At 26.7% G+C, this 12494-nt stretch overlaps 2 protein-coding genes across 2 annotated transcripts in view; one reads left to right on the top strand and one right to left on the bottom strand.

Moving 5' to 3' along the window:
* The window catches only part of LOC134837617 (PAS domain-containing protein cky-1), a 103996-nt gene extending 92731 nt beyond the window's left edge, over nt 1-11265 (top strand). The window contains 5 exon segments of the mRNA XM_063853000.1: nt 574-680; nt 1301-1454; nt 10143-10201; nt 10204-11172; nt 11234-11265. Of these exon segments, the coding sequence (XP_063709070.1) occupies nt 574-680; nt 1301-1454; nt 10143-10201; nt 10204-11172; nt 11234-11265 (1321 nt within the window).
* Nucleotides 1-12494, bottom strand: part of LOC134837158 (RNA-binding protein 48) — a 69966-nt gene that overhangs the window by 33557 nt on the left and 23915 nt on the right. The gene's annotated exons all lie outside the window — the stretch shown is intronic.

Raw genomic sequence — 12494 nt, 5'->3', positions numbered from 1 at the left:
AAATATTTAAAAAGTAATAAACAAATTTTATTAATAAATTATTAAAAATTAATAAATTTAATTTTAGGAAAAATATTGAAAAGTAATCATTTAAAAATTTATTAAATATAAAAAAATTAATTCAAAATAATATAAATAAATTTAAAAATGAAATAGTATCGATTCCAATTAACTAATTAATTATTTAATTATGTATTAATTAATTATTAAAAATAATAAAATGAAAAAAATTTTTTTAAAAATAAGAAATATTATTAAAATTTTTAATTAAAAAAAAAGAAAAAGTTAAAATTATAGAAAATTAATTTTTTTAAATTGAAATTTAAATTTACTTATTTGTTAATTTAAGAAAATCATAAAAATTTCATATTTTTTTTTTTTGAAAAATTAGAAAAAAATAACAAAAAAAATCCCAATAAAATTTATATTTTAAATATTTTTAATTAGTTCTTTAATTATTTAATTAAATTTTATTTTTTTTTTAAATTAATTAAATATTAATTATTAATTAGATTAATATTTTACGATTTATTTTATTTATTTATTTTTTTTTATTATTTTTATTTTTTTTAGTGGCGAATTTCATCTAGGATACACAAAAAATGACATTCAAAACGTGTCGTGGTACCAACTTCTACACTGGGACTCTACCCGAGAAGCACAAAACAAACATAGACTAAGTAAGTTTGCATTTCCCATTATTACACAATAAAAAGTCATGAATAAACCATCAATATTCCCCATTTACATATTCACACAATTTTCCATTCAAGTGTAAAATTGTAAAAAAAAAAAAAAAAAAAATAACGGACGAAGAAATTTTTTATTTTTGCATCATCAGTTCATTCTTGAGAATCATCACGTGAATTTCAAACCACGCAAAATCAATTAGTAGTTCCTTACAACTTGCGTGAATAAACAAATATTTTTGTTCTGATTCTGAACAATATGCACGCCATCAATCATCTGAGCGAAGGAACTTGTTAAAAAAAGAAAAATTGTGGTTATTGAACGTGGAATGCTAATCAATAATAAAAATACTGCCCACTCGCGCGCAAAATGCGTGACATTTGCATCATCTTTTGTTGTTATGTTACATTTATTTATACACATGTTAAAAAAAATATAAACCCGAGTATATTAATGAATGATGATGATGTGATGATGATTAGGTGCGAAAAGTGGCACGTGCCTCATCGTGACTGAATTTTGTTTATTTTTGTCGAGCGAGCGCATGTTTGCAAAAGTATACAGTTCAATCAACTCATTCTAAATTTTTTTGTTCTTTTTTTTTTCGCAGTTACACAATCCGAACAGGATCGATCTTGTATATTGTTGGTTCGGATGCAGAAACGATCAGGTGATTTTTTATGGGTGCATGTCGTTCTCCAAGTTCGCGATGGACACGAAGCGAACCAGCAGCCCGTTATTGTTTGCACAAATCAAGTTTTAAGGTAAGTTTAATAATAATAATAACTTTTTTTTTGTGTTTTTGACCAGAATTATGTTCCCATGAATGTTCGGAGAATGTCTATATGAAAAAAGTTGATAAATTGCCGATTGAAACAATTGTTATAATGGTTCAATTGTGTGCGTCTGTAACATTGAACATTTAGTTGGAAAAAATTCTACGTTATAGTTAGGTTGGGTACAATATGATTTTGCCACGTGTAGGATGGACATTTTTCAAATGGAGCAAATCTTACTGAAATTTCAGTAACGCAGAAGAAGCTATTTAAGACTTTTCAATATTCACAAGTATATCCCAAAATCTAAAGTAATTTAATTTGAAAAACCTCAATTCATCAAAAAGTTTCATGATACCAGTCCATTTCGAATGCTTGTAGTAGTAGATTGTGCACATGATGTTTTCAGATACCTCAGGGGACTTTATGTTTAAAGCTATTTCTTTTGATTCCTTTTAAAAAAAAACTATATAAAAATTTATTGAGCTAAAATTACAAAAAAAAATACTTACCACTCTAGATAGGAAATTTATAAAATGAATCCTGAAAAGTGTCATCCTACTGTCATCTCCATACCTCTCACAAAGACAACGATCGACACAAATTTAAATAATACCTTTAACCTTTTTTCTGTTCATAAGAAGGAAAAAAAACTTTTTTTGTATGCAAATTTTTTCTCTGCTTACCTCGTTTCTTCACGTTGAAACTTCTTTTTGTTTTGTTATCCACACTACTGAAATAAAAAAAAGAGACAGAATATGATTTTATATAAATAAACAAAACAAAACAAACCAACAAAAAACGAGAATTTCCCTCTAACCAACTTAACGTTGTCTCTTCATTAAATTACGAAGGCTTTAACTTCATTCATACAGATGACTCTCAAATACTAAACTTCTGTATTTGACTGTTCTGTATCTGAAAGAAACGAATCATTAAAATTAATTTTCAAGTCTGGCATCATTACCACAGGAATTCGTGTTCACAAAGACGTCGACAACGCTACTTTACGACGCTGCTGCCGCCAGAAAAACACAATTGGCGCGACATCACATGTTTCCTTAAAATATGTTAATCAATCGCTGTGGTTGCGAGAAAAATGCTGGAAACAGAAAGTTTCGTTACATTGTAACAACAATGATTTTTTTTCTACAGACAACCTTTTTGTAAAAAATTTTTGTGTAACTATTTTTTTTTGTCTACTTTCACTGTGCCACGCCGCCGCCCGTATGAACTTTTTGATGAATTGCTTAAATGACATTCAAAATCTAATTCCCATAAGATCGGGTAAAAGAAAAAAAAATATGAATATTTTGAAGGCCTCATTGTAATGATATATACGTAAAAAAATATAATTATTATTGTGTGCGAGTAAGCAATAATAATATTGAACGAAAATTGATCAGTAAATGATATTGTTATGTATTTAAAGTATTTTAATATATTTTTTTATTATTATTTTTTTTTCTCTTTTACGAGTTTTAAAAACAGGCAAGATGAAGAAAATACTAGTTGTTGTTGCGCTGGCCACTATATATGCGGACAAAGTGTTATAATAATAACAATGAACAAAAAAAAAATAAAGGTTATAGTAATAAAAAGGCGCGCATAGATTCCTATCTATCATAAACCATAATTCAAACCAAATTAAGCGGACATACCATCAGATTACAATAATCATAAATAAAATGTTATTAAATGTGTATATTTCATATTTTTTTTTCTTTACGCACACAAATTTTTATTGTTATTATTATGATTATCCGAAAATGTTTTTTACGCATGTTTAAATTTGTACAAATTTTGATTGGATTGTCATTCAAAAAAAAATATTTCATTTAAATCAGGATAGAAAGTCGGACACTTACGCAAAATAATAAAAAGTTGATAACATTTAAAGAACAACTTGAGCGCATTTCTTCTGAATAGAATAAATGTATTTAAGATTCGATTTCAAGAAATATTTTTCCTATTCGCATGTATAATATTAAATTTTATAGTTTTTCTTGTTTGATTTTAAAAAATTTAATTTGGTCTTGAAAAAAAAATTTACAAAAAGGTTCATTTTTTGCCAAGAAACATATGCCCGAAAAAACAAAAATGAAAGCCAAATAAATTAATTTAGAACATTAAAAAACATAGAGTGCTATCAAAATAGATGTCTTTTAGTTTGAACTTAACTTGAAACTAAACTTCTTCAATATTACGCCAAGCAAAAGATTTTATGACAAAAACTTTTTATAGCTTTAAAAAACAAAATTGGTCTATTTGCTTTGATTCAACCTTTACCTGAAAACTTTTTCTCATGTTTTGCACTAATTCTAATTTGAAGTCGATTACAGTATAAACTTATTGCTTGTGTTGTATAGTATTTTTAGGACCAAAGAAAAGCAATGAATAATATGTGTCTTTGTTGTTTAAAACTGCATTACAATCATGACATTTTGAGCTTTTATATATTCCGTTTGCTCGTTCTTTTCGGTTTCTTTCAAGAATGACATACTTTTTGTGCGTTGAGTAAGCTGCCTCGTGGGTTTTGGATCCATCTATTCAATATCCGTCTTCAAGTATCCGAATCCTTCAGCAAAACTTGACACTTGGTTGATGGAAACAAATCTGTTCATACTTAACCATTTTTTTTTCGGTTCATTATAACTTCCCTATGTACTTATAGTTTCAAATGTTGGATCTTGAAGAATGAAAAATATGGTTCTCATTAAAAAATTCAAAAATAAAATTTTATCTTTCTATCACAGACAGACATACATACCTGTAACACATTTTTTCTTTAAACTTAATGAATGCCTTTTAACGAAACCTTCCTCCTGATGGCCTTCCTCGGTGCAATATGCGCAACATTAATTTATTGGATAAATAAAATGAAGAAGTGTTAAACCGAATGATAAGGTTAAAAATATTACTTTTAAACGATCCGTATTTATAAAATACTTTATAATATGTTGCCATTCTCTCTCTCGCATGTTGCCTGCCCGACCGAACCGCAACATAATTCAATCTAAAAAGGTGATATTGCGGATGGAGTTCCTCTTCTAAATATCCAATAATAGAGCTACACCCAAACAGAGCCTTGTTCTTCTTTGTATTTAGCAAGTAGAAGAAAAGGGTGTTACAAAAATTTTTTTTTGTTCTTCATCATCTCGTTATTATCACAAATCTTAAATATTTTTCAAGTCATATTTTTTTCTTTCTTACAATTTATGTGTTCTTTCGCGCGTCTGTCGATGTTGACGCTAAAATGAAGAGAAAACAACAACAACAAAAAAATGTTTACCTTTTAATTGACTTATTGAACTCTGAGTATTTTACACCTTTTTTCTCTTTCGTTTACGGATGATCGGTTGTTTCTTTCTCCTCGCCTCCTTCTCCTGCAAAATGTGCTAAAAATGACCCATAAAATGCTGCAAAGAGACATTAGAGAGGTGTGAAACATTGTCATGCTTTGGTAATAATTTATCACTTCAATTAAAAGTTAACATAAACGGCATGAGATTTTTTTCTGCTTTCGTAGTAAAAAAATCTAATCAAGTGGAAAATTATCCCACACACACCAATGTGTATGTGACAAGATGAAAAGAAGCGTTACGCGTCAAAACAACATAAATAGATCATGAAAGATTTATCGTTGCTTATTTCGTTCACTCTCTCTCTCTGCGCACAGCTAGCTTAAGTGCGTGTGCTTCTTTGTAAAGCATTTTGTAGCGTCGCAAGGGATAGTCGACACGTTTTCTCCTGCAAGCCAAAGCCTGTGAGACATCGACTGCCCTTGATTGCCGCAAAAAAAAAACGAAACGCAACAACTCAAGACGCATATAAATAAAAAGAAGAAGATAAATGAATGATGATTAAAAGATTATGTTCGTATTATTCCAAGTTTAATGGTAGTATTTATTAAAGTGAACACAATATTTTTTTCATCTTCAACATTTTTTTTTTGCTATTGATGTAAATAATATTAAAAATAGCAATAAATGCTCAATGAAACTGTCTATTTCATTTTGCACCATATTGAATAGTCATCGATTAAAATTTAATTGTAGATTCATTGGAAAAAAATAAACTGCGAGTGTAAAAGCGTAAATAGTGTGGGATATTAATTTAGCTCGGATTTTACTATTATTACAAATACAACTATTAAACGGCGAACGGAGCATTAGACAACGTTGTACGTTTTCCATAAAAAGCTATAAAAGATCTTGTAAATGAAATAAGGTAAGAGGATATAAATCTATAAAATGTGATCATTGATGACGTTAATTATAAAATTATTGTTATTTTGATGCAATCGATAGATTATTATTATTAGTTAATTGAAATGTTGATATTAGATTGGCTTTTTTTTGTTGTTACGCATTGCAACGTTGTTTTTTCTCATGAATTTTGTGTTGTTTTTTTCTAAAGTGAAATCTAGGAAATAAATTGTTTGTTTTTAATGCGGGGAAATAGAATGAGATCAATTGTGGGTTTTTACTCAATTGTTGTGAGATATTATAGATAATATATAGATGTATTTAATAGCTAAAAATTTGGTTATTATTTCAAAAAGACTTACTTAAAATAGGAAAATTATCATTTTTTTAATTTTATGGCTCTTTTTAAAATAAATAAACTTTAAAATAAAATTTTAAATAAAAAAATATTTTCAGGCCTTTTCAACTTAATAAATATAAAATTAAATAAATCTTTTTAAATTTTTATAAAATTGAAAAATTTATATTTTTAATGTAAATTAATTAAATTTTAATTTAATTATAATTTTTTTTTATTAATTAATGCCCGGGATATAAAATTAAATAAATCTTTTTAAATTTTTATAAAATTGAAAAATTTATATTTTTAATATTAATTAACATTAATTTTTAATTTTTTAAAATATTTTTTTATTAATTTTTTATAGTTATTTTAATTATAAAAAATAATGTAATTTAATTTTTGTTAAAATTTATTTTATTTGAAATTAATTTAATTTCATGAAAAAATATTAAAAATTTTCAAGAAAAAAATGAAATTGAAACAAAAAATGTATAAAATTAATTCTTGCCATAAAAATACTTAAAAGAATAAAAAATGGAAGAAATTTTCCAAAATCAACAACAAAAAATTCAAATGACTTTCATTTGACCTTCATTCTCTTTTCACTAAAAATCCTACTTTTTTATACGCAATTTGTTCGTAATTTTGTATGGTGACTAATATGAGTCACATGTTCGGTTTGGGCCCTATAGGCTTAATGATGTGTCATTATTTCAGTATAAATAGCTATGTTTAAAAAAATAACTTACCAAATCAATTAGAACCATCAAAACGATAACATAACATGGAACATCCAGCAGTTGAAGTAAAACTTTCCCCACTCGTGGATTTGTTTGCAGAACTTGACAAGGAGAAAAAAATACAAATGATCAAATTGTTCATTCATCATCACTCGAATACAGCAATTTTGAAAATGCTTCCAGGTTGCACTATCGAAATGATCAAAGAAGCAAGAAAAATTGCCCTTTTACAGCATTTGGCTAAAAATAAATAAATTTAATGTAAAAAATAATAAAAAAAATTAGTACTAAAATTTGACGATTTTTGTAAAATAAAAATATTAATAATGAAGAATAATTTTTTGTTTAACAATATTTTTTTAATTTTTAAACCTGAAAAATTAATAGAATTAAATTTTAAAGTTTTAATAAAAAAAAATAATTTTAATTAATAAATGAATTAATTTGAATTTTTAATAATAAATGAATTAAGCTTTAATTTTTTTTTAACCTCAAAAAATTTATTTTGCTCTTCCTTTCACAAAATATTTAAAAAAAAATTCACAAAATTGAGTCATTTGTGCTATGTCAATAAATTTGCCCTTTGCGTTACAAACGGCAATCAAGGCACATTTATTATTGCATTAAAAACGAATACGTTGCACATTATTTTCATCCAACATAATCATCAATCATAATTACAAGCAATTCAAATTGTAATATTGGCTTTTCGCCGCTTTTTACAAAACAAAAAAATATTCATGCTCAACTAGAGCCCGTCTCTCTTCTCCCTGACTTAGCTGTAAATTTCCTTATCTCCGTTTAACGTCTTAATTATCACAGCAGCACACTGGGAAAATATAAAGTACATATTTTTTTTTCTAAATAAACAAACCATAAAAAGTCTGTTGGAGATTGAAGACGAGAGCGAGCGAACAAGGATGAACCTTTAATTTATATTTACAGTAAAAATAAATTTTATATTACAAGCCATTAAATCTAGTTTAGAAATTATGATTGCTTGTTGTTGTTTTTCTTGCCATGCTTAGGCAACTTGTGGCACACATCTTCGCTAAATTCAAGTTTATTACACGAGAGAGAGATTCGTCGACGACGAGACGATTAATAGAGGTGCTCGTCGTTGTTCGATTATTATTGCTTCGCATTTTTTTTTGTTTGTTTGTTTGAACATAATTAGAAAAACGTGATTTATGACGGAATATTGAGTCGGATTTTTATTATTGTTGGGCCATTCATAGAAATCGGATCGATCATCATCATCATCATGACTTGTCTATGAAAATTTTAAAAAAATATTTGAAAAATCAATAAAAAGCTTTTTTCTGAAATTTGACAATTTTAAGATTTTTTTTTTAATTGGAAAAAAAATCAGAAAATTCATGAAATTTTCTTTAATTGAATTAATAAAATTAAACTTTAAAAAATAAAATGCTATATTCTTTAAAAATATTTTTTTAAAAAATTTAATTTAAAAATTAATAAAATATTTAAATTTAAAAATAAATTTAGAAAATAATTAGAAAAATTTTTAAAAATATTTAGAGATGTTAAATTAAATTTAAAAAATTTAAAATAAAATATTTTAATTTAATTAAGTTAAATTAAGAAAAAATTTAAAATATTAAAAATTTCTTAAATAAAAATAAAGAAAATTTTGAAATTAAAATTAGTTAAATTGTTTTTAAATATTTTTAAATTTCCTATAATTTTTTGAAAAATTAATTTAATAAAAAAAAATTTTTTAAAAAAAATTCAATAAAAAACACCCAAACCAAAAATGATTGGTCAATAATTTTTTGATGGCCAAAAAACAATCAGCGAGTCATGTAGCATAACTCCATGTGCCCTAAACGTGTGAGTTATTAAGGCGCCAATCGTGGTTAAATCGATCCATTTTAATATATAATCGAAGAAATCACTTTCGAACAGTTAAATCATAAATTTCTTTTTCTCCTCTTCTTCATTTCTCTTTTTCCTCTTCGTGCAATTTGCGTGTGTGTGCATGTAGCCTCCAACAATGTTTCTCGCGCTCCTCACCTTTAGTCCGTCGGTCGTCTCCCAGAGTAAAGCACTGAGCACCGCACCGATCCATATCCAATCTCAAATTAATTATATAATCAATATGTCAATGCAATATGATATATTCGATGAACGTGTTCGTCGCTGCGTTCGCTGTGTGAAGAAGATGCGTTATTGTTTCATGGGAATGTGTATTAAAATACAATTATTCTGAATTTTCTCTTTCTCTCTTGCGCTTGTTCTTGTAATGATCCTGTAAGAATTTTATTTTGTACTGAAACTCGTTTTTCATTGGATTTCGAAGAAAACATGCGATTTTATGTTCTAAGTGTATGTCTTAAAAAAGCTTATGGTTCTATTAGACAAGTTTAATTTTTATTATGTTTTATATTTCATCCTGTTTAATTTTTCTGAAAATCTCAAGTCATTATTTTCATATCAATAATTTTCAATAATTAAATTTTAGGTTTAATTTTTCAATGAAAATGCCTAAAAAGTGATTTTTATTTGACTAATAATTTGAATAATTTTCAATAAAAAAATTAGTGAAAAAAAAAAAAATAAATTTTTTTTTTCAAAAAAATTTTAAAATCTACTAAAAAATATTTCGAAAATGAATTCTCAAAATTTTTAGAAAAAATGAATTTTAAAAAGCTTAATAATTTACCAAAAATGAAAAAAATTTTTTTATTTTGCGGAAAATTTGAAAAATTAAACTAATAATTTTTAACCATGTGCAATTGAAAAAAAAATAAATTTAAAAAAAATTAATTTATCAAAATTTTTTCATTTTTTAAAGAATATTAAAATCTACTCAAAATATTTCGAAAATCTTGAGAAATTCCTAAAAATTTCATACAATTTTAAGAAAAAAATAATTTTATATGTAAAATTTTGGGAAAATCTTGAATTCTAAGTTGCCAAAATACTAAAAAAAAACATTGAAAAAACTTTTTATTAAGAAAAAAATTATTTGAAAATTATTATTAAAAAAAATTTTAGATTATTTTACTTTTAGGAAATGATAATTCGCTTTCGAGGGCATTTCAGTACATTTTTCTTGAATTCATTTATATTATCACAGTTAGTTTCGTACAGTCTTGACATTTCATTGAATATTTTGACATCTTTGTACCACACTGATCCTTGTTCGTTGTACGATATGTCTTGTTTTGGTCTAAGAATTACGCAATTTCTTAAATTGTACGATTCTGCATCGCTCAATTTTTCGATGTTGGTTTTCAGATACCTTGGAAGTAAATTTTTCGTCGCTTTGAAAGGACATTTTTGAACATTTTGGGACATTTTTAGCTTTAAAATATGCTTGGTTTGAATTAATTGAAACATTTTTTTTCTTACCTTCTAGTGAAACTGAGGCCCAAGTAATGGTAACAAACTCCTGGCTCTATCATTACTACTCGGTGCAGTCAAAATCCAATTTGGCTTACCTTTCGATGGAGCAGCTCGAGTCCCGCCAACAACGCCTTACTACACATCCCCCCATCACACTTACCCGGCACCTCCGCATCACGTGTCCTACGGTTACCATTCCCCCTTGAGCATAACGGCGCAAAATTCGCCCGGCTTATTGCCTCATCACAACGGAAATTCCCCACAAATCGTCAATCACGGCTTGGGCGGCGAACATTATCGTCCCTATGCCTATCGACTGGAATCGCAGCCCGTCGACTACAGTCATGCCCAACCGCAACAACAAGGTTTAGTACAAAATACACTAATAACGGAGCCAAAAAGTAACGGAAGTCAAGCAGCTCCTCCTCCGGTTATCATGACGACAGTTGGCAATAACAACAACAACAACAACCATCATCGGATAGGAAGTCCGCCAGCGAAAAAACGCGCCACAAATTACAATCGACTTGAACCTTTGTACATTCCCGAACCGGAAGAAGCGTCACCCGAACATCAAAATACTTTGGTTGAACTCCAAACTCCTCATTCGATGATCAGCGGGGATAGTAATGGGCATGGACAAACAGTTCTCATCACATCAGCTTCGATCGCGCGACCTCGTGCCTTGACAAAAGCGCCGCCAGAACCCACGGATTTTATCGATCAATGGAATCCGAGTCCGCCGTGGAGTGATACGACGCAAAAAGTCCCGGATATTTCGCAACAGGAACTCAGTCCGTATATTACGACAACTCCGCCGACGCCAACAAGCGCTCATGGATCACATTCCGGGAGTTTGCCAAGCTTCAGTTTTGACTGGATGCCCGAGCAATTTGTGCCGATAGTCGATTGTGTTCCATGCCTTACGCAAGATGGGATTTCCGTGCCTGTCGCTGTGCCATTACAAGTGCCGCATTGGCATACAGATCATCGATTGTTGACACTTCAGCCGCCAGATAGGAGATCTGATGAAGAGAGCAGTGGTGAGTTTTTAAAAATTTTGAATTTTTAACAAAAAAAATAATTTTTAAAATTTTATTTTAGATTCCAAGGACAGTTTTCGGAGATCGCATTAATTTAAAAAATATAGAAGAAATTCCGTCCGTACTATGAATTTAATTAAATAATTTATTAATAAAGGCCTTATAAATGATGCAAAAAATACTTTAATAAGAATAGTTGATAGAAATCCAAATTTAGAAAAATATTATTTGTATTTATTCCTATTTTAATAATTCAATTTAAATTATATAAATTTAGTGAATAAGATGAAAATTATTAAATTAAGAGTAAATGAGACGTACTACGCGAAAAATTCTTCCATGTTTTATAAAAACGATTTTCTAAATAAATAAATAAAAAAATTAGTAGGATTTTTGTTAAGTAAAATTTTTAGATGAAAGTTTTATGTGTAAATATATATTTTTTCAATATAAAAAATTTCTTTTTTTTTGGCCTTCGAATAATTGGCTTCAAAATTTTTTATTTTTTTAGCGAAAAATTAAAGGTAAATTATATTTTGTATTTTTTTTCTCCAAATTGAAGAAATTTGTACAGAAATGATTTTTTTAATCAATTTTCTATAAATTTTATATATAAATATTGTTCAAAAGTTGATTCTTGAAGCTGAAAAATTTTCTTGTTTCTTTTATAAGTTTCTTAAGATTTTTTTTTCTAAAATAAAATAAATTAAAATTTTTATTTAATTTTCCAAAAAAAAGTTATTTTTAAAGATGAAAAAATTTTTAATTAATTTTCAAAAAAAAAATATTTTTTTTAAAGAAAATAAAATTTTTAATAAATTTTCAAAAAAAAATTTTTTTTGAAAAATTAAAATTATTTTATTTTGATTAAATTTAATTAAATTAAAAATAATATTTTTTTATTTTAGTTTTTTATTTTTTTTGAAAAATAAATTTTTACGATTTTCGTCGTTCTTTAAAATAAAATAATTTTCTTTTTAATTTTTAAACTAATGATATATCTAAATTTTTTTATTTATTCTTTGAATTAAAAAAAAAAATTAAATTAAAGATAAATTATTTTGTACTTACCCGAGAAAATTTTCTTGTAATTTTTAGCCAAATTGCCTGAAAATAAATATTTTTTTTAAATGCTCGCTTTATTAAGTTTACATTATTTTAGAAGCTAAAAATAACTTTAATTCAATATTTTCAACAATAAAGTCCATTAAAAATCATCAAAATTTATTTTAAAAAATCTTGTTAAGACAATTTTCTAAAGTTTTTATTAAATAAATCGAAGAAATTTTCAAAAAGAGTTATTTTAAAAATTTTTTCTTCAA

The sequence above is a fragment of the Culicoides brevitarsis genome, chromosome 1 (assembly GCF_036172545.1).
Source record: "Culicoides brevitarsis isolate CSIRO-B50_1 chromosome 1, AGI_CSIRO_Cbre_v1, whole genome shotgun sequence".
Taxonomy (NCBI): domain Eukaryota; kingdom Metazoa; phylum Arthropoda; class Insecta; order Diptera; family Ceratopogonidae; genus Culicoides; species Culicoides brevitarsis.
Note: the sequence above shows the minus strand (reverse complement) of the source record. Positions and strands in the feature narration are given on the sequence as shown.